The sequence below is a fragment of the Grammomys surdaster genome, unplaced genomic scaffold, assembly GCF_004785775.1.
Source record: "Grammomys surdaster isolate TR1022 unplaced genomic scaffold, NIH_TR_1.0 126109, whole genome shotgun sequence".
Classification (NCBI taxonomy): domain Eukaryota; kingdom Metazoa; phylum Chordata; class Mammalia; order Rodentia; family Muridae; genus Grammomys; species Grammomys surdaster.
This window is the reverse complement of record NW_021620917.1, coordinates 1,690,740-1,715,713: the sequence shown is the minus strand read 5'-3', so window position 1 is coordinate 1,715,713 and position 24,974 is coordinate 1,690,740. Positions and strand designations below refer to the sequence as shown.

The following is a 24,974-nucleotide window of genomic DNA, read 5'->3' as shown; positions in this document are numbered from 1 at the left end:
TTTTTTTTTTTTTTTTTTTTTTTTTTTTTGTGAAAACATTTGTTTGCTCTCCAGAATTTGGACCAAACTGAAGCTATACCTGCTGTCCTACAGCTAACATGCACTGTGCTGCCCGGGCTCGCTGCTGTCTTAAAAGTTATGCGCTGTACACTCCTCATTATGTGAGCACAGAACTCAGACCTGCCTCCATGTGGTCAGAATGCTATGATGGAGGCAGCTGGCCTCAGGGGCTTCACTGCCAGACCACTGATTGTACTTAATTAATTAGCCTTTGTTATTTTTTTTACAAACATATATATATTTTCTTTTTTTGAAACAGGGCTTCTTTGTGATCTCTGGCTGTCCTGGATCTGCTTTGTAGAGCAGGCTGCCCTTGAACTCAACAGAGATCCACCTGTCTCTGAGTGCTGGGATTACAGGAATGTACCATCATGTCTGGCCCTAAGCAAAACATTGTAATCATTTGTAGTAAATAAGAGTGAAGTTTAAAATCCATTAAGGAAAAATGAAAATTATAAGCATTTCTATAGAAAATACAACCACAAATGTTAAAGCTTAACATAAATCAACTAGTCGCCTAAAGCCCAGCATTTAGAACACTTGGAATAGTAATAGTAGGGAAAAGGGGGAGGTTGGAGAAAGGGGCTGAGGCAGGACACATGAGTAGGAACCCTCCAAGGCAGTTTTAGAAACAAGAATTCACAGCAAGGAATAGACACAGACCTGATGAGGAAAGAGACCCCGGATGCAGCAGAAAGCAACTCCAAGTTGGAATGAGACGAGAAACAGCAAACACTACAGCCTAAATTCTAGGACCTTAAATAGCTGAATCCAGATGTTACCACCTCTCCCCACTCAGAATGGAGTATGAGTCACACCCAGGTCAGAGCTGCTCACTTTTGGAACCATTCACCCTGGAAGTCAGGAAAGCATTTGTTCTCATGCCATGCCTGTTGACATGAGAACACTGGATGGAAAATGGTTTATATGAGCTACAGTTCAGATGAGCAGCAGAGTTCATTCAGACTTGCTATGTGCGTCTTGAACTGACAGGGCTCTGCAGCCTCCTGGTGCTCAGAGCTGGGCCATTTATGTAGTGGTTGTCAAGCTGCCCTGCTGTGTTCCTGATAACCAAACCAGCGGCTCTCTCAGCACCTCCTTCTGCAAACCATAGTACCACAAACACTTCGACTTCTGGGAAGAGTCATCGAAGGATCCTCTCCTTTTAAGCCATCTTAAAAGTATACAGATCTTGTCCATGCCCAATGAGAACACACTGGACAAACATGCTCAGGTCGTGCCTCCCTTCCCTGCTTCCCTGCCCTGGCTGCTTGGGATCATGAGAAAGTGTCTCTCAGTCTGTATTCACTGCTGCAGCCTTTGTGTAGGATACAGAGAAAAGTTACGAATTGAGGAATTGCCAACTTTTGCCTAGCCACCAACCTAAAAACCTTGTAAAGAAATTAAGACTGTATGAGTTCAAAGCCAACTTGGCTAATTTAGCAAAACCATCTCAAAATAAGTAAAGGGCTTGGAGTGTAGCTCAGTGACCTGGCATATTCAAAGCCCCCCAGCTCCCCACAAAGAGGATCAAAGTTCTTTGCTAGGTAACAGCCTCGCATGGACAGGACCTTAACTTTCATACCCAGCATCATAATTAAAGGGGAGAAGAGGAGAAAAAGAGAGAAAGAAGAAAGAGAGAAAGAAATGGCAAAGGGATTAAATCACCAGAGACTTAATTAGTGATGCCCAGAAAGCTTGACCGCAATGGAGTGCTTCTCCTCTAATGAACTGACATTTGACAGTTTTCTAGTAAGACATTCCAAGGGCTGGTGACAGTAAAATAAGTTACAGGAATTAGGGGGATGCACAAACGCACAGTCGACACAACAAACGTGCACAACAAAAGCGTGTACAGGGAGCCTGACCGCCAGCTGAGCAGTGTCTGCGGACATTGCGAGCAAGAGTGCAGGGGCTCCTGAGACACTCCAAGTGAACTGTCCCCATTCCATAGGGTGTAATGGAAATCGTGCAGATCCACCTTCCAAGAGATGGGAGCAACATCCTGAACTCCCAGCAGAGATCCCTGTAAGCCAGCAGTGCTCGACAGAACTGTGTGTTGATTGTTCTTCACTGCACTACCTTGAGTCTGACTTCAAGCTGATGTCACACTTAGGAGAAGCAGTGACATATCAGATGACCACCAGGCACACCCTGACCTGTGCTGAAAATTCAACTCACAGGCAAATGGCTTCAAGCCCCTCCTTCTATTGAATACCTCTTACAAAATGGAAGACCCAAATGTTAAAGACTGCTGGAAGGACACCGTCGCCTTTTTTTTCTTACTTGAAGTTGGAGGAAGTATTTTTCATTACGATACCTTTACTTCTCCTAAGCCAAAGACTCAAGTGACAAGGCAGAGCCCAGGGTGTCAGAGTGAGTCCAAGCAAGGACTGCAGTGCTGCTGCTGGGGAAGGTCTGTAGCATTAACGAGACTTCCCTCAGCGTCCCCTGCCATTCTACTCGCCACATTGCAGCTGGGCGTATGAAATAGCCTGCAGAGAGATGCTGGGGTGCTACCAAACAGTGGTTGCCATGTTCATGGTGCATCCTGGCACCCGACAACGTGACATCATGCAAGGTGTAAGAGGAAGTGCAGACATTGTCCATGGACAGTGGATCATGTTCTTTTACCCTTTGCTTTAACACATACACTGGGTTACACAGCCCAGCACTGTTAGTCTTTCTAATGTGTGGAAGAATCTCTCTTGTTTATTATGCCTGTTTCTGCCAAATACCTCAGAAGATGTTACGAGAAGAGATGCTGCTAGCTATTTAAGTCAAAAGAGGTTTTTGGCGGAGGGAGGAGTCACTTTTTATTATGAGAAATTTTAATTTTTTTTCTTTTCCTTTCTTCTCCTCTTCCACCTTACTCCCAGAGACAGTCTCACAATGTAGTCTTGGCTGGCATGGGACTTGATATGAAAACCAGGCTGCTATTGAGCTCACAGCGATCCACCTGCTGCTGTCTCCTGAGTGCTGGGATTAGAGGCGTGCCCCACATACCCTGCCTAGAAATCTCAAACTTTGAATGTAGAACTGATAACAAATCAAATAGATTCAGCAATTTTTAGCTTGCTCAATTTTTTCTGAAGTGTTTGAGAGTAAAATTTAAATATAATAGTCTTATATCACAAAATACTTGGGTATAAATCTCTAGAAAATAGGGGTATTTCCCTCAGAACTGCAACATCATTATCCTACCTGACAAAAGTTATCTTTTAAAAATTACATTGTGAGTGTGTGAGTGTGTGTGTGCATGTGTGTGTGTGCACATGTGTGTGTGCATGCCATGCTACACATACAGGAGTCAGTCCTCTCCTTCTATCACGTGGATCCTGGGGCTCACACTCAGGTTTGGTTTGGCCAGAAGCATCCTACCTCCGGCTACCTCTCCAGCTCCTCTCTTTTTAAGACAAGCAGGTTTGGTTTGGAATTCTTGGTAACGTGAGTGAGCAGTACTCTGTTGTGTAGTGCCTCGTTGCCTTTAAAGGCTATGACAGGCACTGGAGGAAGAGAGAAATCCAGGCAGTCTGTAGAAAGGTTCCGACGGACTAGCATTGGCATCTTTAGGATGAAAACATCCAGGCATTTCCGTTCTTTGTCCATGCTTAGCAGCCTTCTTGTCTCCAGGGCAGAAGGAGGCAGACCGTTTTCTTAGAAGATTGAAATCTGCAGCTCTTTCCTTGTAGACTCTTGTGTATGTCGGAGAGGTCAGCAGAAGAAAAGCCTTAGGGGTTTCTTAGGGGTTGCTCTAGGTGGCTTATCTCTGTGGTTGACTAATATCGGGTTAATGCCACTAAAGGCCGACTACTTTGAGAAATATTCTCTTTGTTAGAGTAGATGATTGTAGTAATATCTTTGAAGAGAAAAAGTGTGTGCTTGTTTACGCTTCATCTTTTTGAGTATTGGGTGTTTCTGGCTTTTATGTCTTCTCTTTGACATAAATGTATAAGATGTCTTCTCTCTCTGCGTTGGACAGTCTCTTCCTTTTGCTGATTGGTATGAACTGAGTGAGACCTGCAGCCTGAGACAGTGAGAATTAAGGAGAGGTTCTGTGGGACCTTCTGAGGAGAAGCTGGAGGAGCCCTGGGGTGAGGAGGCACATAGCTTTAGCTACCGGGGAGTATATAGCAGGGCAGAAGGCAGGTCCATGATGAAGCTGGCACTTTGCAAGGCAGAAGGAAGACACCGGTTCCAGGAACCTTGTGGAAATCTAAGTTTGTCATGATTGGCATGTGTTGAACATCTTGGATTGTGCTGTTCTTGTTGTTTACCAGATACATTGAATTGTAGACCGTTATTTCTCTTTAAAAGATTCTATCTATCTATCTATCTATCTATCTATCTATCTATCTATCTGTCTATCTGTCTATCTGTCTATCTGTCTATCTGTCTATCTGTCTATCTGTCTATCTGTCTATCTGTCTATCTGTCTATCTGTCTATCTGTCTGTCTATCTATCTGTCTATCTGTCTATCTGTCTATCTATCTATCTATCTATCTATCTATCTATCTATCTATCTATCTATCTGTCTATCCATGTGTGTATGTGTGTGTCCATCCAGTGACTCCAGAAGAGCCATCTAGCCCCTTGGAATCACAGTCATGGACACTTGTAAACTGCCTGATGTATAGGCACTGGGGTCAAACTCTGAGCCTCTGATAGAGCAGCAAGTGCTCTTAATTGCTGAGCCATCTTTCCAGCTCCATTCTGTCTTCAGTGTCTCTCCCCTAGGGGAGAGATCACTCAGTCTCTCTTGGCCTCAGTTGTAAAATAGGAATAATAATTGCTGTCCTCGGGTGTTTTGAGGGGCCTAGGTATTTTATAGCCCCCTCTTTTTGGAGAACAGTAACCTTTTCCTGAGTAGTATCTTGGCATGGAAGGTCACCTAAAGACACTGCTAAGGTACCGGTCATGTGTCAGTGTGGAGCACATAGAGGAAGAAGGAAGTAGGGATGTGACAGATGGCCTCTCCTCGTCTTTCTCAGTGATTCCTTTCCTTCCCTCCCTTAGAGGCCATGCTTATTGTAAATTCTGTATTCATTGTTCTGATTATTTTATGACATGTATGTATATGCCTGTGATGAGTTTTTTCTTTTTTTAAAATGATGTGTTTATTTTATGTGCTTTGGTGTTTTTCCTGTATGTATGTCTGTGTGAGGGTGTTGGGCGTCCTTGAGCTGGAGTTAAAATTGTTGTCTACCATGTGGGTGCTGTGACTTGAACCTAGGTCCTCTGGAAGAACAGCCAGTGTTCTTAATCTCAGGGTTTTCTCTTCAGTCTATTGGTGGTTAGTTTTAATTGTCAATTTGACGTAATACAGAATCACCTGGAAAAGAAGTCTCAGTGAAGAATTCTCTAGATTAGATTGGCTTGTGGTCATGGCTGTGAGGGAATGTCTCGATCGGGTTGAGGTGAGGAAGACCTCCCGTGAGTGTGGGTGGCACCAGTTCATGAACAGGCTGGGTCCTAGTGAGTGACAAGAGCAGGCTGTGCACTAGCATGGTCACACGTGCTCACTCTCTCTGCTCTTGACTGTGCATGCGTGTGCATGGTGTCCCTCCAGCAATGGACTGGAATTGTGAGCTAAATATACCTGTTCTCCCTTACTATGGTTTTGTCAGGGTATTTTATCATGGCAGTGGGGAACAAAACTAAGAAAATACCTGAACAGTATATTATTTAATTTTTTGCTCTTGAAGTTCATAAAAGAATGTATGTGATACCTACACACATGTTCTGAAGTCACCTGATAGTTGCCTGTAGCAACTGGACTTCTGTGAGAGTCTAGCACATTTACCCAGCCTACTGTGGATGGGTATTTAACTTCTTGGATAGTTTTTAATCTATAAAATGTGCTTTTTCAACATTACTGCACTTCCTGCTGCACTGCTGAAGTGTGTTCTTCTGCATATGCTTAAAGGAAAGCAGCTGGGCATGGCATCTGCGTCCTTGTTGCTGTCTGATGCACCTGAGTGTTGCCCAAGTTCCTGCTGGTTTGTGCTCCTCGCGCTCTGCTCACACCCTCACCACAGCCAGGCTAGTGAGATTGGCATGTATTTTTATAGTTATGCCTAAGGAAGCCCCTAGTTCTACAAGGTTTGCGGTAGGGCTGAGTGTGGGCGGCCAGCACTGTGCTGCCTTCCACTGCATTTCTCAGTCCCCAGAGTCTAACCACTTTGACCTTTCTTACTGTTGTGTGTCTGGCACAGTGCATGGTTTGTGTGTTACACACGCCGAGCTTCAGTGAGAGGCTAAGAAGTAGCTGAGTGCTGAGTACAGCAGGCCAGCCTTGCTCACTGTTTCCTGCTGGGTGCCAGGGGCGTGCTGGTTGGCATCTGTGTCTGTCTAAGTACTACAGCCTGTAAGAGGGTACAGAGAAGTTCCCCACCACAGTAACCTCTCATCTGGGCTCTGTGGTGGAGAAGGTCTGTGATAAAGCTTGAGGTTGGAGTAATCAGAATTGTGATGGGGTGAGGTGTGCACAGAGGCGGTTGGTGCCCTTTAGCTTCTGTTTTCCTCCAGAGAAGCAGGCAGCCTCTATGGGGTGGGTCAGAGGAGGGTAAGGGACCTCCCAACCAAACCTCCCGCCTCCAGTCTACAGCCTTACCAGGTTTCGAGAAGTTCTTGACCTTTCTTTCTTCTTTCTTCTTCTTTTCAGTGCCTGAAGACCTGTCATTAGAAGAGCGAGAAGAACTTTTGGACATTCGTAGAAGAAAAAAGGAACTTATTGATGACATTGAGGTAAAACAGCGACAGCAGAGTGTCTTAGCCTTTGGATTTGTGTCCAGTACTGGAAAGGGTAGCTTCAGGAGCATGTGAAATTGAGTCTTCAGTGTTTGTGTGTTAGAAGCACAGAAACAGAAGAGATGGCTTCTCCAGGCTGGTGTGGCAAAGACTGTCCATTCCAGACAGCACAAGCTCTGATTGAGACCTTGTTGGGACTACCATTCCCAGTAGTTGACCTGTGGCCTCAAAGTTACAAGTGTTAGTGTAAACAGTGGCAATAGCCCGATACATGCTGCCCTTTTCTGTGTATGTTATTCCAGGCACTTAGAGAGGTACCTGCTGTATCTTTGGCAGTCTGGGTCCTTTGGACAGACAACAGAATATGTTGGATTCTAACTGTATACCATGTGCCTAGTTGGTAAGGACAGAATAACAGATTTAAACAAGGATGGATATAAACTGATGGGTAGACACTGCCTTCCCACAGTTGTGTACTTGACTCAGAGGCCAGGGCAGAGGTGATCCCACAGGACAAGAGATGAGTGAAGCTACAGTTTCAGAGCTGGGGATCTGTGATGCTTCAGACACCACTCAGAGGCGCCCGGGGCCTTTGGTGTGGAGCGTCCTCAGGAAAGACAGTCGTGTGGGTATTTGAGAAACTTCCTAGTCATTGTCATTGCCAAAGTAAATGTTGCCTCACGGGCAGACCAGGCCTTGTCCTAGACAATAGCTCCTTTCTAGGAACTTGTTTAAGTCTGAACTTGTTGGCACACACATAATAGGGTTCTGAATAAAATGTCTCTGTACTTGAGAGGTAATTGGTGGCTGCAAGATTAGCCCACATTCTTGGAAAAGTCTGCAAACCAGAGATGTCCTTTATCTAAAGAGTAAGAATGGATATCATGTGGACAGTAGTGATCATACTGCTCCGTAACATGGACCCTTCCCTGGACTCTGACTGCAGAGGAGTGGGAAAGCCAGCTAGTGGAGATTGAACCTTTTCTGTCCCCTCTGTTTCTGATATCTCTGAATTGGGCCTTGTCCTTAGGGCTTCGTGTCACTCTTTTAAAAAGAATCATACTAATCATCACTTTAAAATTTTATTTTTTAAAATTATGTCTATGTGTGTGGATACATGCACATGAGGGCAGGTGCCCATAGAGGCCAGAGGAATGGGATCCCCTGGAATTGGAGCTATGTGGTTGTGATCCCTGATGTGTGTGCAGGGATTGAACTTAGGTTCTCTGAAAGAGAGTAGCACAGGCTCTTAACTTCTGAGCCATTTCTCTAGCCCTGGGAGGTTTCATCTTTTATGAAATGGCAATCATGAGACTGGTTGGCAAACCTGATGTCAATCTAGACATCTCTAGGTTTCTGCTCCCTCAGAATGCAGGCTACCCATGCCTCTGGTCATGTGATGAGTGCATGATTTAGCTAAGAACCCTTGCTTGCCTGTACATGCTTTTATATTTTTTACTTCCTTCTTGATTTTTCACACAGTTACTTAAGAGCCTGCCTAGTTGGACCCCTGTGATATGTGTGATTAGAGGTGGAGATTGTGTGTGGACATGCATGTGAGTGTTCATGCATGAGTATACGTGTGCATGAGTTTGTGTGTGCATGAATGTGCATGTGTGTGAGTGTGTGTGCTTGAGTGTGCATGTATGTGAGTGTGTGCTTGAGTGTGCATGTGTGTGAGTTTGCATGTATGTGAGCGTGTGCTTGCATGCTTCTGTTCTCTGTGCTGTGCTGCCTCTGACATTGAGTCTACCTCACTGGTACAGATGTTGGCTTTTGGCCTTGTGATGCTCATCTGAATCTTGGAGAAAGCTTGTGCCTGGAGAAGATCAGGATGTCTCTGAGCCTATGAATCTAGGATAGTTAAGATACCCTCTGACCCAGTTCCTTCTTTCTGACAGAGGCTGAAATATGAAATTGCAGAAGTGATGACGGAGATTGACAACCTGACTTCAGTGGAGGAGAGGTAAATGTGACTGTGTTCAGGCTCCTCCCCTTTTTTATTCCTGCCACCTCCCTCCAGCTGAGGCCCCTACCTGGAGACTAGAGCAGGAACAGGGGCTGGGCTGGGAAGTCAGGGCCTTTGGCCATCCTTCCTCCTGCCTCCAGTGTCCTCACCAACTTTGCAGGTTTGGGAATAAGCAGAGGGACTCTGAATTAACCTTCTGTGTCATGACGAACAGTACTCTAAAATCTTTTTTTAGAAAGGCCCCACTTTTCACCATTAGCCTTTCTGAAGTTTTACTGTTTGTGAAAAACACAAAATGCCACAGTGTCACCAGTGAAGGGTGGTGGGGTCTGCAGGACACCACTGCTTTATGTCCCAGGTTGACCTGAGGTAGAAAAGGAACAGAGGGCATGATTCTGCTGTACTCTGTGGAATACTAATGATTTTTCAAAACTGTTTAAAACCAATAGCAAAGCTACTCAGAGGAACAAGCAAATAGCCATGGGAAGGAAGAAATTCAACATGGACCCCAAAAAGGTGAGGAATCGTTCTGGCCTTCAGTGTGCAAATGGCTAACTGACTCCCATGGCCTTGTGAAAAGACGGAGTTGATGTTTTCAGTTTGTCACAAGCACCTGGACCTAAAGGTCTTTCTCACAGTCTGGGACTCTGAGTGCAGGCTGGTCACTGAGAGCTCCAGGCCCAGACCCTCTACATCCGAGGGAATCAGAACTTAGTCAGGCTGTGCTGAATGGCCTAATAGGTTTCACTTTGCATCCATTTGACCTGAAAATATTTTTATGCATTTTATGTTAATTACTGGTTCTATTCAACTATTTATAATTAAGTTGTTCTATAAAAGCAAAAGCTCATTTAGTCTGCATAGATTTTTTGCTGGGTTAAAAAAAATCATTTGGTATCGTAGACTTGGTTGTGATACGTCCATTAGTCAGCTTGAGCTGTTGTAACAAAATACCACACACTGAAAACCAGGCTTCTAGAGCGAGGCTGTAAGCCCAGTGCTGGAAGGTAGAAACAGGAGGGCCAGAGGATCAGGAGCTCACTGTTGTCTTGACCTACAAAGCCGGCTGGAGGCCAGCCTGGGATGCATAATAACTGGCATGCGTGTAAATGAACAACACCCAGGCTGGGGGCGGAAACCACAGACATTTTTTCTTCTCGCAGCTCTCCCGGTTGCAGGTCTGAGCTCATGGGTGCTCACGTGCTTGTGTTCCCTGAGGTCCTTTCCTCAATGCCGAGGGCAGCCTTCTTTCTGAGTCTTCACGTGACGAGGCCGTGGAAGAAGCTGCGTTTAGAGCTTCTATTCTCAGGAGGCTGTACGCCCTGACCCCGGCACCTCGGCCACATGAATTTGTCTCACTCTGATTTCCCCACGGTTTCTGCCTGCACAGGCTGTTGCAGGTTTGGGCCTCAATGTGTGAATCTTGAGGGACACACACATTTAGTCCATAGACACAGCAGATAATCTCAGTTTGTAGCACTGAGAGCACTATTTATGCCTATGTCTTAGGGCGCCATGTTACCTCGTGAAAGCAAAGGAAATGCCAGAGTGACTAGTCTCAGGTTGGAGGGATTGTCAGCCTCCGAGCTACGACACTTTAAGCAAGGAGGTTTGGTTTTGTTCAGTGGGCTGGAGTCTAGAAGTAGCACTGGGGTTTATAAATAAAAAAGGAAAGGCTTGATTAGATCAAGGAAGTCTGGAGCTGAATTACCAGAGAATGCTGTGTCAGGCACAGTAGCGAAACAGTATCTTCTAAGGTTTAAGGAGAGAAATGATTTAAAATTGAGAACTCTGTCCAGACTGTCCCTAATGAAAAAAAAAAAAACAGTGACAGTTTTAGATACGCAGGGACTCAAAAAGTCAGACAGTAAGACCTTGTCTGGTTATTCATTGAGACACTGAGTAAATATACCTAAAGACAAGAAGCACACCCAGAATACAGAAGGTACACTGAGCCATGGGTGCTGGCCCATGTTTATAACCTCAGCACTGGGGAGGCTGAGACAGGAGGATCATAAAATTCAGGATCAGCTGGACCATAGAGTATGACACTGTCTCCTAAAACAGTCACAAAAAAGATAGAAAAGGAAACCAACAAAACCCAGGTCTAAACAAGAAAAGGATTGTGTGAAAAAAAATGTATTTTAGGAGTCCCAAATTCACTCAGTATATTGTATAAGGAAGGAGAAAAGGAGAGGAGAAAAGATGGATGGGGTTTTCTAGGTATGTACAGGTTTAAATGTCAAGATTTTGGGTTGCCATTAAAAATAGGGATGAAATAAGGCTTATAAACTACCAGAGAAGGTAAAATGAAGAAGGCATGATCATGATAGGTGTGGTGGCCTCCTGGGCTACACAGTGGGATCCTTTCACAAACTCTTCCTTCCGAAAGACCCCAAAAATGTACCAGCTAAGAGATGAAAGGAGTAAATTCTAACAGACCGCTGCCCACCAGAAACTTGACTTGGCTAAATTACCAAGGTTACAAGTAAATGCCAGCAGGGACTGGAGAGGTGGTTCAGTGGGGTCAATGCTTGCAGGTTGGAAACCCAGCACTCACATGGTGGCTTGCATCCACTATGACTCCAGTTCCAGAGAACTTGAAGCCCTTTCTGGCCTTTGTGTGCATGTGGTGCACAGGTGTACATGGAGGCAAAGCACACATACACATAAGGACACACACCAGCACCTTAATTGAGACACCCTTAGGGGAAGGCTGAAATGAAGAGACAAGAAGAGGCGCTGGGCTAACGGCTGAGCACGTGCCCCCGTTCCTGCTGTTGACTTTGTTTAATATTAATTTTTCTGCTGGGTATGTTAGCACAGGCCTTTATCCCAGTACTCGGGAGGTGGAGGCAGGAGGCAGATGCAGACAGATCACTCAGTTCAAGACCATCCTGGTCCACAAAGTGAGTTCCAGACCAGCCAGGGCTACACACTGAAGCTCTGTCTCCAAGGTTTGTTTTTACTAATGAGGTGTTTGATTTCTTTTATAAGTAATTGTTTAATGTCTAGTACCCTATACCTTCTGTAACAAAGTACCACAAACTAGATGACTTAAGACACAGAAATATATCCTCGTACAGGAGGCGAGGAGTCCAAGCTGAAGGTCCAAGGAGAATACCTTTCAAACGTGGATGGAGAGTCTGTCCAGGCCTCTCTCCTCGCTGCAGGTGATTGGCAGCGGGGGTACCTTAGCTGTGAACGTAGCCTCCAGCCTCTGTGCACCTTCCCTTTTGCTGTGTAGTCCAGGCTGGCCTAGAACTCATGATCATCCTGCCTTAGCCTCTGAAGTGCTGAGATTATAGACCTGTGCCACCACACCTGGCTTAACTGCTCTTTTAAGGACATTCATCACTGAACTCAAAGCAGGCCTGTTCCTGTGGCCTCTGCTTTCTGTGTCTCATCACAACGGGACCTTTCTTACACCCACTTGCTTGGCCTCTGGCTTTTTTTTTTTTTTTGGTTTTTCGAGACAGGGTTTCTCTGTATATCTCTGGAGTCTCTGGTTTTTGACTACTGTGCTTAATTTTTGTCAGACATTTTATCACTGAGCAAAGTTTAAAGGAAAACGATAAGATTGGGCCCATGGTTTTAGAGTTTCAGCTACCATCATCTGGATACTTTGAGCCTGAGAGAAGGCAGAACATTATGTGCTGGCAGGTGGCAGAGGCCTTTTGCTCATAGAGACAGGAAGCAGAGAAAAGCAGCAGGAAGGGGCCAGATAGACCCTTCAAAGACACGCCTCCATCAGCCCACTTCCTGTAACCAGACCCCATCTTCCACAGCTCTGCTGCCTTCAACCTGTCAATCGTGAAGAATCCTAAGGTCAGAACCCTCAAAATGTAGTCTAGTCCAATCTAATCTTGTCTGAGAGTGCACAGATACCCAGCGGTGTCCTTCACTGACCGAGGTGTCTCTCAGTCCAGTCAGTTGACGAGATTAACCATCGTAGGTCTCTGCCCTGAGCTCCCCAGCAGCTCCCTGTTTCCCATGATTAGGTTTGTGTCTCTTGCAGAGAGAGCCCTTTGCTAGGCTCCTCCTCATGTCCCTCCCTCTGTGACGTCAGCCGGAAATGACTTGTTTCCTCTGTGAAGTCAGCCGGAAATGACCTTGCTCTGACCATTTGGCTTTCTCTCGTCTCCCCAGACAGTTGTACTGATTCCTTTTCTTGCTGCTGTGACAAAGTGCCTGGCAGAGTAGACCTCAGCAAGGAAGAGTCACATGGGCTCACAGGTCAAGGGTCAGTCCATCGTGGGAAGGCATGGTGGCCGAAGCTCATACTGCACCCACAATCATGAGACATGAATGCTGGTTCTCAGCTAGCCTTCTCATTTTTAATTCAGTCCAGGCACCAGCCTGTGGAAGGAGTGCCATCCACATTCAAAGTGGGGCCTTCCCCTCTCAGTTCAAAGTCTCTTGAGACTCCCTCACAGACAAGCTTTTTCTCCTAGGTGATTCTAAGTGCTGTCAGGCTGATAGTCAAGATCAGCTCTTACAGTGACCTAGTTCTTTGGGAGAATGGAGACTCAGGGCAGGTCCTGAGCATCTGTCTATACAGTGTGTTTCACAAAGTCACTGTGACCTGGTAGAGGCCTGGGGTTCCAGGGTCTGGCACTCAGCCTTAAGACCACAGACCCTGGAGCCCCAGCACAAGTAGGAGAGGAGAAAAAGCCAGAGGGCAAAGATACAAGAACCTCTTAAGGATCCTGGGACTTTCCGTCTGCCTAGTGGTCATCGGGCTTTTTGAGGGGGGGTGACTACAAACTCATTCTCTGCTATCATAGTGAAAGGAGTCTCCAGGAACCAGGCCTGGACCAGACTCACTTTAGACTCTGCTTCTGTGAGCCTTTTGTTCCAGAATCCTGGGTGCTTTCAGATAGATGCCTTCTTCCCTTCCCTTGGCAAATTTCAGAATAGCAAGACTTACTAGTTTACACTTACTGTTTAGTCTTATAAATCCTGATATTCTTAGCAAGGGTTATATAATGCTGTTGTACTGACCTTTGATCCTGAGGTGTTAGACAGTAAACTCCTACCTAACTTCCTGTGGTTATTGCCCCTCTCTTGCCAGCCCCAAGGGTATCCCTGCCCTGTTGGCTGCTGGCTCCTGGCTCCTGGCTCACCATCTCTAAGTTCTCCTAATTCTCCTCACCTGGATGGTTAGAGAACAAGCCACACAAAGCAGCAGTGAGGTTGGTTTTTAGCCCATACTCCAGCACGAGTGTGTTCCCACGGCCACAATGGAGTGTGTAGTGTGAGGCTTTCACAGTAGCACCCTGGTGACATGCTCGTCCCATTCCTACCAGGAACACACAAGAGTTAACTTAGCTTTAAATGGCACATTACATGGCCCACAAATTTTAAATGTAAGTCTTGAAGCTTCCTGACAAATTAAGAAACAAAACCCTCAACCCAGAACCAATTGTACTTGCAGAACATTGTAGGCCACCTGTCTGGGGCCACTGCCTCTGAAATCCATTCCCCCAGGTATCCCACACTATCACCAAAATTAGGATTTCTTTTTTTAAACCTTGCGTAAGCAGAATGAAAATATACCTTCCTGGGGATGGGGAGGTGAGTTCAGTGGATGTGGAGCTTCCTGTGTAAGCCTGAGGACCAGAGATTGACCCTCCGAATCAACCTAAGACTGGAGCAGGCATAGTGGCCCCACACTGGAGAGGCAGACAGGAAAGGCCTGGTCACGAGAGCTAAAGCGACTGACTAGAATTGGTAGCTCTAGTTTCAGTGGGAGACCCTGCCTCAGTCAATTAAAAATGGAGCACAGTCAAGGAAGACATGACGGCAGCCTAGGGCCTCCATGCCCTAGCATCTGCATGTATACATCCACAGGTCTGCACCATGCACACAGTCATCACATGTATTTACACGTGTGCTCTTGCGCTGTCTTTTGCTGTGTCCCAGGTCTGTGAGCTCTCGTTCAGTTTGTTCTCTCCACCTAGTTGCAATCTTCCACCTTCTATCTTTATCCTTTCTCTTACTGGTTGTCTGTTGCTGTCTGAAGTTTTTGGAAATGCTAAATATGGCTGCCAGATGGACTGTGGGTGTATGAGGAAGCCACAGCAGGCTGAGGCCTGGGAGTTTCAGCTGGAAAAGCCTCTCTGAGTTCGTAGAAACGCCCCTTGGCACATGGATAGCAGAATGCCATGTGCTTTCCCCAGCCTGTGTAAGGTAGCTTCGAATAAACCAACTCTCAAGTTGTGTGAAAGGTGAGGCTTGCTATTGTGGTGGGTTCAGAAGTCCTGTGAGCTGGTGAAGTGCAGCTGATTTAGGCCTGGGACCACCCATTCCCAAAACTGCCAGCTGTGCTTTGCAGGTTCTTCAAGCGGGCATGTATTTGGTTGGTGTCAGCTCAGTGGTAGTGTGCCAGTTAACATGGTTTTGGCTTCAGGTAACAAGTACCCCCCCTCTCCAATGGGTTACACAGTGGAGTTTATTTTCTCATATAGTTGCTATGGCAATAAGTGTCTTCCAAGTGACAGGAGCAAGATGCTTATCTCAGTCTTTCTTCACATGAGGGATGCTGTGGGGCTGGTCGTGGCATGGACTTCAAAGTAGAAAAAAAAAAAAAAAGAAGAAGAAAGGCTGTAGAAGATATCCCTACAGACTTCCATTTATGTCAGCTTCCCCAGGCCTGTGTCACAGGTCATTTAAAAGCGTTGGGTTGGGGCAGAGTGGGAAGATCAGAAAACAGTACAGCCACACAAGCCTAAAGACCGGAGTTCCATCTCCAGGGTCCGATTCTGAAGGCTGTCCTGTGACCTCCACATGTGCACTGTAGCACACGCATGTCATGCACATGGTACACATACGATCACAATGAAGAAGTAGGGGTGACTAAGTGGTTCATCAGGTAAAGGCACCACCAAGCCTGCAGATCTGAGCTCCATCCCCAGGACACCAGGGTAGAAGGACAGGTTCAGTCCATGCCAAGTTGTCCTCTGATTCTGGCTAGTGCATGGGCTCATACACATAAATATAAGTTAAAATTTTAATAACTTAAAAATTATTGTTTAAAAGGTGGGGAAGGCCTGCTGGAGAGATGGCTCAGTGGTTCTTCCTGAGGACTGAGGTCAATTCCCAGCACCCACACGGTAGCTCAGACCTTCAGTGTCTCCAGTCTCCGAGGATCTGACTCCTCCATCTGGCCTTTACAGTTGCTAGGCATGCATGTAGTGCACAGAAATACATGCAGGCACAGCAGTCACATACATAACATAGAAATACAAGTTCTCCAGAGATGCTGGCTAGGGGTGGGTATTGCACAACTGACAGCATCTCTCACCACAGTGAGGTTCTGTGTGGCAGGAGCAAGATGTTTTCCCTAAGCTTTACAAGTCTGATGATGTTTTTTAACTGCTTGTGTAATGCTTGACAAACACAGTGGCCCTTTCTTGAATGGATGAAGCACACTATGGTACTCTGGAAGCCAGACCATGTGGGCTCCGTAGGTCGCTGTCTAAATCTGTCAGGTTACTGCACAAAGCATGTTTCCAACTTTGAGAATGGATCGTGAGCGGCCCTCCTGACCTGCATGTTCCATTCCACGTTGTTCCTCAGGGCATTCAGTTTCTAATTGAGAACGACCTGCTACAGAGCTCCCCAGAGGATGTCGCCCAGTTTCTGTACAAAGGAGAGGGCCTGAACAAGACCGTCATCGGAGACTACCTGGGCGAGAGGTAAGCTGTGAGCCCTCGAGCCCCTGAGCTGCAGGCTGTAAGACAGAGGCGCTGACCCCAGGTTGCTTGGGGCTGAGTGAGGACAGGTATCGAGACACCTGAGCATTTGGAATCTTACGGCACCAAATGTTAAAGTGGACCAAAGACCTACTTAGGAGGAAGCCTGGTATGAACTTGGTGATCTGGACCTCACTGGGCTCCTTAGATATGCAGCAGCACATACAGCAGAAGAAGGAGTGGGTAACTGAGAGGCAGGCAGGTCTGGGTCCCATTGGAACCCTTCTCTGTCACCAGTGTTACTCCCCCTGGCCCGTGAAAGCACATGCACCTTCTGCAGGTTGGCCACAGATATCCCAGTCTACTCAGGGGTCTCCCTGTCACTTGAGGAGACTTTCTCACCTCGGCTAAAGGTCCATCTGCTGTTGGTTTTAGTTTGCTTGTCTTTGTTGGTTTTTGAGATCAGGTCTTGCTGTGTGTGTAGTCTGGCCTCTCACTTAGGTCCACCTTCCTCCCTCTGCCTCTAAGGGCTGGGATTACCAGGATCACCATTCCCTGAAGGGCTGGGATTACCGGAATCACCATTCCCTGAAGGGCTGAGATTACCGGGGAGCACCATTCCCTGAAGGGCTGGGATTACTGGGATCACCATTCCCTGAAGGGCTGGGATTACTTTGATCACCATTCCCTGAAGGGCTGAGATTACCGGGATCACCATTCCCTGAAGGGCTGGGATTACCGGAAGCACCATTCCCTGAAGGGCTGGGATTACTGGGATCACCATTCCCTGAAGGGCCAGCTGCTGGACTTAGCTGAGGCTACATGGGAAGATGGCAGCAGCAGGTGCCAAGAGGGAGCATTTAAAGTCCAACATTGCCTAGTCAGGGCAGGGCTGCTTCTAGCTTATTACTAAAACCACTTGATCTAAAGTGGAATGTCCCCAGCTCATTCTGGGAGGTCAGCTATCACCCAAACCAGACGTCAGTGAGCCAAAAGCCACAATCAAGTATCTGTGTCTATAGAAATGACCTTTTAAAAACAAGTTAGCAAATCAGACTTATCAGTAACCGAAGATTATGTACCAAATGGACTCACACGTGCCCGCACAGTCTCCAGTGAAGTGGACTCACACGTACCCGCACAGTCTCCAGTGAAGTGGACTCACACGTGCCCGCACAGTCTCCAGTGAAGTGGACTCAGGCGTGTTCATTCTCTCATTTTCTTGCTGACTCTGGCATCCCTAGCTGGGCAGTCAGTTCAGTCAAGTTGGTTACAGAGCTCCTGTGATGCTTAGTGGTGCAATGCTTGCTCAGCATGCATTCGTCCTGAGCAACGTGCGCGTGTGCACACACACACACACACCCTGATTCACTCAGCGCCAGCCATATAGATCACTTGTTAGAGTGCTTGTATAACATACAAGTCCTGGGCAGCACTGCACAAGCTGGTCATGGTGGCACAGCAAACCCCATAGGGACACCTCATAAATGTGGCAAAGGCAATGCTGCCTCATGATAAACCACTAGCAGGGGGTCTCCCTCAACACAACAGCACTTGTCAGGCCCGAGGTGAGGGCGGAACAGGAAGTCATCACTGCTCCTTAGTGTGGCTGATGCTGCTTTGTCGGCCAGGCCACAAAGAAAAGAGTGCATATTGGAGAGGTAGGAGTAGAACTGTGTGCAGATGACATGATCCATGTGGCTAGAGAATCCTACAGAAAGCCGAGCAGTGGTGCCATCCGCCTGTGGTCCCAGCACCCAAGAGGTGGGTGTGGGGAGGCACCCAGGGCAAGTCAGGTCGCTAGTGTAGCAGAGTCAGTGAGGGACCCTGCCTCAGAAAGTAAAGCAGAGAGTGCTTGAGGCATAGCCTTTGGCATTAGCCGCACGTATGTAGCTGCACACACCTGTACACACACCATACATACATATACATGTTGTCCTGATATCATCTGTTGCTGTGATCAAATATTCAGACCAAAAGGCACTTGGGCAGGAAAGACTGTATTTGGTATATACATCTCTGCCTCAGCCTATTGCTGGGGAGCCGGAGCAGGGGCGTAAGCAGAACACAGCATTGTTTGCTCTGACTTGCTCACTGCCCCAGGTTCAGCTGGCTTGCTTTCCTTCCTTCCTCCCTCCCTCCCTCCCTCCCTCCCTCCCTCCCTCTCTCACTCCTTCCCTCCCACCCTCCCTTCCTTCTTTTCTTTTTAAGTTTTTATTCATTCTTTGAGATTTCTACATCATGCACCTCCATCCCCTCATACCCACGCTCTGCCTTTGCAGCCTCCCCCTCCTAAGTGAAAAAAACACACAAACAAAACAAAGCATAGAAAATACCTCATCCTGGAAGTTCTGTTGTGTCACAGTGTGTCCCACAGTTTTTCCCTCTGTCCACACATCTTCACTTGTGAATGATCAATACAATGAGTCATTGGTCTGGTTTGAGGTCTCTGGCTTCTTTGGCACCATCAATATTGGCTTCTCACTGAGATCCTGGTTCTCCTGTTGTTGCCCTGTGTCATGGAGATCCTGCAGCTTTGGATCAGCAGGTCTGACCCTTTAATTTTCCAACAGTTCACAGATAATATAGGTTTGGGGGTGGGCCAACTCGAAAGCTCTAGAACTGGGCCTGGGTGGAAGCTGGACTAGTCAGCCTGCTAGCTCTCCCTTATCCACACCACCAGGGCAAGCGCTCAAGCAGTGCTCTGGCTCAGTCACCCAGTGCTGCCCTCAGCAGGAGGCAGGGTCTGCTCTCCAGTCCTCATGCCCTCAGACCAGCTCACCTGCACCCACCCCTCCAAACCAGCTCCACTGTTGAGCTAGCTTTCTTTTTTTTTTTTTTTTTTTTTTTTTTTTTTTGGTTTTTCAAGACAGGGTTTCTCTGTGTAGTTCTGGCTGTCCTGGAACTCACTTGGTAGACCAGGCTGGCCTCGAACTCAGAAATCCGCCTGCCTCTGCGCTAGCTTTCTTTTGTAGCCCAGGTCCACTTGCCTAGGGACAGTACTGCCTACAGTGGACAACCATCAATCAAGACAGTCTCTCACAGGCATGGCTACAGACTAGCCTGAGCGATACAGTTCTTAGACTGAGGTTTCCCTTACCCAGTAACTCCAGGTTTTGTGAAGCTGACAAAAAACTAGCCAGGATGCACACCAGACCAAGAGTGAGCGAGCAAGCTCAGCAGGCATCAAGTTCTGTATACCACAGCCAGTCGTGTGTCTCTGAGTTTCACCTTGGCAAACAGGAAGGAGGTCTGTTTCTGGTAGTGTTGAAAAGACCTGGAGTGAATTTAACAGAAGATGTACAGGCAGCCTGCAACCTGGAAGGATTCAGTCAGTGCAGAGGTCTGAGAGATGGAAACCCTGTCAGCGTTGACGGGTTGGGAAGGGGCCTTGTTGCGGTCGGCATTCCCCACCGTGATGGGTACATCTCATACTGTGTTCAAAATCCCATTTGCTTTCTTCCCGTAAGTCTACGAGCTAACTATGAAATTCCACGTGGAAGGTTCTAGGGATCAAAATAGTCACAGTCTTGAAACAAAAAAAGTTCAAAAAACCGCTTTATGGTTACGGAATAAAATTAAAATTATACTAATCAATAAAGTGCAATACTGACATAAAGATAAACATGTGGCTCAGCAGGCAAGCACACACGTGCTCCGCTGAGGCTCGGAGTTGTGTTTGTGACGCTCACATCTAGTGGCTCCTGGCAGCCTGGTGTCCTCTTCTGACCTCCGCTGTTCCTGAGCTCATCTGTACACCCCCTCCCTGCCAGTCATACACAGTTAACAGAAGTAGAAAAGTAGTTCAGAAGGTGATAGAAAGGGGCTGAGAGTCGAGAAATCAGCACCTGTGTTCAGACACCTGAGGGAGGGAAGAATGATCCCAGCAGGTGACATCATGTGACATCAGCTCCTCACTAAACACAAAGGTAAGAGGGGCCCAAGACACAGATGTGAAGCTTTAAATGCTTAGAAAGAACCAGGGCCAATCATCACGATCCTGTTCTTGCGTGAGCTTTTAGGTCTAATGCCCAAAGCTTGAGCAGATGAGGTCAACTGAACATCAGAAACATGTTTTAAGAATGTAAATGTTGGTTTGTGCATGAGACTCGCCTGCTATGACACTTTGGCAGATCAGAGGATAACATGTGGGAGTTGATTCAAATGGGTTCTGGGTTCAAATCAAGTTGCCAAGCTTTGTACCAAGTGCCTTTACTTACTGAGTCAGTTTACCAGCCAAAAATTATTTTTATTTTTTGCTTCAGACAATACTATTAAGAAAGAGGGAGGAAAAAGAAAAGAAAAAACTGGAAGTGGTGGCTCACACCTTTAATCCCAGCACTTGGGAAGCATAGCCAGGCAGATCTGAGTTCCAGGCTATCCTGGTCTACAGAGTAAGTTCCAGGGTGCCAAGGCTACACAGAGAAACCCTGTCTTGAAGAACCAGGAAGAGAGAGAGGTGGGGGCAGCTCCCCCGAAGAGCAGCATTTCAATCTCACTTGACTGCTAGGACACAGCTGGAGATAGAAGTCTTGCCATCTGACCTGCCCCAGTCCCAAACCCGCATGCTGTAGGGATAGGAGTCTGCCCTTAACACTGCCTCTGGCACCACTCCCTGGGGTTTGGAGGCTGCTGTGGTTACAGGCCTTGTCCTTAGCTGTGGCCCTAGCCTGGCTGCCTTCGTGCTCCGTCCACACTGAGCAGCAGTGGGGCCTGCGTGTGTGGACACACCTGGCCCAAGTGTTCCTGGCACCAAGCTGCTTTGCCAGTTCAGTGGCTCATCTGACAAGTGTGTTGCAAGGTTGAGGACTCGAGCCAGCCTCTGTGATCTGCAGGGACAGGCCTTACATACCTCCTGGGAAGGTCTCATCATGCACCTTCTGGGGACAAAGGCTAAGGAACCATCAGGGGCTCTGGAGATAACAGTACCATGCTTCCCCACCAGAGCTTTGTTTCCGTGGTCCCTTCATTTAATGTGAAACCTCCACCTGGGCAGAGGTGTCCTATGGGCCGATAACACTAAACTATGGCCACGGCTTAAGACATTAGGTCTAGTGTTTGTGTGGTACAGACGGGATTTTCTGCCAGGTCTGGTCTAATTCCTGTGTCCCCTTGAAGCTGTAGGTATTTGACCCTCATGGTGAGTACAGTCCTAAGATAGGGAAGGTGAACTCTGGCGTTTGTGCTGCTAGGGATGTCCTCAGAACACATGGTGAGCATGCCCTCGGCGAGCATGTCCGAGGCAGGATTTGAGCTGAAGGCCTGTGAAGCACACAGATACTTCATTTTTTCTTTCTATTGTTATTTAAATGTTAAAAATCCTTTTATTGTATTTTCATGTTTAACTTTAAAAAACTAGTATGATTGTACTTATGGTTTGTACTCGTAATCCCAGAACTCATAAAGCTGAGGCAGGAGGATTCCAGTGCGTTCTCTAGGTTATAGTTCCTAGGTTATAGAGAGTTGCATGCCAGTCCAGATTATAGAAACCCCCTAATATGATGTGCTTCCCCTAGACTTTCCTGGACTAGTGCATTTGATGGTTTATGGTCATAATGTTGCTTCATTTTCTTTATGATCAAAACCCTGTTTATGAAGCATCTGAAGCAGAGGTTGTAACAGGGCCTTGCTCAGGGACGTCTTGACGGTTCCAGGATGTAACAGATTCCTGGGCCTCACAACTTGTTGTATTAGAGCTGGCCTGTCGATGAATTGAGGGCTTATGGGGGATTCCTTTCCAGTTCCTGTCTATTGGGAAATTCTCTCCAGAGAGCTTCTCGGGTCCTTTGCAGTGAGTCTAAAGATGGGGAGCATGGGTTATGGGAGCCCAACGTCTCAGCACTTGGGAGGTGGAGGCAGGAGGATCCCGAGTTCCAGGTCTTCTCCAGTCTAATGAGAGACTGTCTCAAAAGAACAAAACAAAGCTACAGTGAAGAACATGGGTGCCTGTTGCCAGTTACCGTTACCTGTATGGCCTGCCAAGATATGCTTTCTCCCCAAGGAGCTCGGCTGTAATGTGTTCCCCTGTTTATGTTCTTTCCTAGGGATGATTTTAATATCAAAGTTCTTCAGGCTTTTGTCGAGCTGCATGAGTTTGCTGATCTCAACCTTGTCCAGGCCTTAAGGTGGGTGCTTGCCTCACAGAGAGAGGAGACAGACGGGAAGGCCGCGGCGGGTGGCAGGAGTCTACTCTGATAGACTCCCCCAGTTGTCCTTTCCTTCTGACAGCTCAGCCTCTGTGCCCTCTCCTGTGTGACACTTAGCAGCCCTAGGCAGAAACCAGACTCACTCAGAACCGGATCGCACACTAGCCTCGCTGTGACCACTGCTGCAGCACCTTCTCAGTCTCTTTACCGCCTTCATTCTGAGGATCCTGCACTTGCTGTGACCGTGCCTGTTGCTCTGACATAATGCTCTGATTAAGAAATGCCTTAAGGAAGGGTTTGTTTTGGTTCACATGTGAGGGTGCAGTCTGTCATTATGGGGAAGGGATGGCAGCTGCCTAAGGTATACATATAGACAAGAAAAGATGTTGACAGGTTTTCAGAAAGGAAGCTGAGGTAAGGTACTCTCCCTGGAGCTTTGTTTGGAGAATTTACCGGCTCTCCGCTACGGTATGGCCTTGAAGCAGCAGAACAACCACCATGTGTAGATAGCATGGTAGGGTCCAGAAAGCAAAGAGGCGGATCCTTCTGCTCTAAGAATAGACAGCAGTTTCTTGCACTTGCAGTTTCTGTGGAGATGGGAGGTAGGAGGGACCAGTCCATGGGTGATGCCATCACATTCAGAATGGATTTTCCTCACTTAAACCTTTCTGGAAACACCGTCATCCATAGACCCACAGGTGTGTCTCCATGGTGATTCTATATCCAATCAAGTTGACAGTGGAGGTCAGCCATCAGAGCGTACATGTGCTTCCTGTGCCATGCTTGGTACAGCCTCAGTGTCTCCTTGGCCTGTTGTCACTAGAGTTGGCCTCGGGCCCCAAGCATGCCAAGGAGGCTGCAGATCAAACCATCAGATGTCATCCTGTGGCTTTTGACTTGTAAGTGAAGGAGGATGGCCCTTGGCATTCAGTGCTGTTCTGGTGTCTGTAGCATGTTCTTGAGATGTCCAGTCGAGCTGCTGGACCTTCAGTCTTGTGCAGTTGGTGTCTTGTTCTGTGGAGGCATGGCATTTGGACTGTGACTTCACCCTGGTGTACTGGCTGGTATAGGAAGAAGCAACAGGACTGTCCTGGAGGAGTCACTGCCCGCTCCAAGCTAAGCACACATAGCTGGTCTTGCCTTGTGTATCTTCATATCTCTTCTCTGGGCTTGTTTACACTGCCTTACTTCAGCTGTAGACTGCAATGTTGGCAGCCTTTGGTTGGAGCCCTTGGGACCCTGCTCAGAAACTCAGGCTGGGCTGGAAGCATCCTGTCAGAAACCCCCCATACAGGAGCGTTGAAGACCGGGGTCATGGATTTTACTTCCTGTTGGCTCAGATCTTGTCTTAATTAGGGTTTTACTGCTGTGAACAGACACTATAACCAAGGCAAGTCTTATAAAAGGACAACATTTAATTGGGGCCGGCTTACAGGTTCAGAGGTTCAGTCCATTATCACCAAGGTGGGAACATGGCAGCATCCAGGCAGGCACGGTGCAGGAGGAGCTGAGAGTTCTACATCTTCACCTGAAGGCTGCTAGAAGACTAGCTTCCAGGCAGCTAGGAGGAGGATCTCAAAGCCCACCCCCACAGTGACACACTTCCTCCAACAAGGCCACACCTCCTAATAGTGCCACTTTCTGGAGGAGAATGGCAGGCATTGCTAATGCCTGTTGCATTGCTGAGAGAAGGTACTTCCTGTGGGAATCAAGTATGAATCTGGATAAGAGGCCATCAGACTAGTGGGATGAGGGAGGCTGTCCTCAGAGCTGAGGCTGGAGCAAGCACCAGGGACCAGGGAGATAGGCCCTGTGTTGGTGGATGCTGCTGCCCTGCAGTCTGAAGAACTGCTGTGAATTTTGACTCTTGCTGTGGGGGCAGAGATGTGTCACTGGCCTCCAGGGGTGAGGGACAGGGAAAGCATGTCGTTGGCACTTTGCTGACTGTATAGAGCATAGTGGGGAAGTGTCAGAGATGGGCCTGGCTCCACTAGCTGTCTTGAAATTGTGAACAGGATGTCAGTATGTTGTGCTTGTAGCTATTCTTTGGTACTTTATAGGTTCTTCTCTCTTCCGTCCTCCTCTATCCCTTCCCACCCTTTCTACACCCTAATGCCAGATAGGAGAGAAACAGGATAGACAGGAAAGGAATGAGATCCCTGAAGAAAGCCAGGGGCCAGAAAGTGGGTGACATTATTGTGGATTACTTTTTGCTGATAGGGCCATCAAGTTCCTTGGGGCAAGTTTGATCTTCGATGTCAGGATATCATCTAGTTTCGATTTTGATTATTCCTCCTCCTCCTCCTCCTCCTCCTCCTCCTCCTCCTCCTCCTCCTCCCCCTCCCCCTCCC

The 24,974-nt window shown here is 47.3% G+C and overlaps 1 protein-coding gene across 3 annotated transcripts in view; it reads left to right on the top strand.

Annotated features, from left to right (window-relative positions):
- The window catches only part of Cyth3 (cytohesin 3), a 93,992-nt gene that overhangs the window by 58,200 nt on the left and 10,818 nt on the right, over window positions 1–24,974 (top strand). The window contains exons 1-6 of one of the 3 annotated variants that reach the window (XM_028756060.1): window positions 6,588–6,611; window positions 6,726–6,808; window positions 8,713–8,777; window positions 9,230–9,296; window positions 16,362–16,480; window positions 22,522–22,602. In XM_028756060.1, coding sequence (XP_028611893.1) covers window positions 8,740–8,777; window positions 9,230–9,296; window positions 16,362–16,480; window positions 22,522–22,602 — 305 coding nt within the window. In that variant the 5' untranslated portion in view covers window positions 6,588–6,611; window positions 6,726–6,808; window positions 8,713–8,739. Of the gene's footprint in view, window positions 1–6,587; window positions 6,612–6,725; window positions 6,809–8,712; window positions 8,778–9,229; window positions 9,297–16,361; window positions 16,481–22,521; window positions 22,603–24,272; window positions 24,316–24,974 lie in introns of those variants that run through there. The other 2 variants (XM_028756058.1, XM_028756061.1) reach the window with 2 other exon arrangements.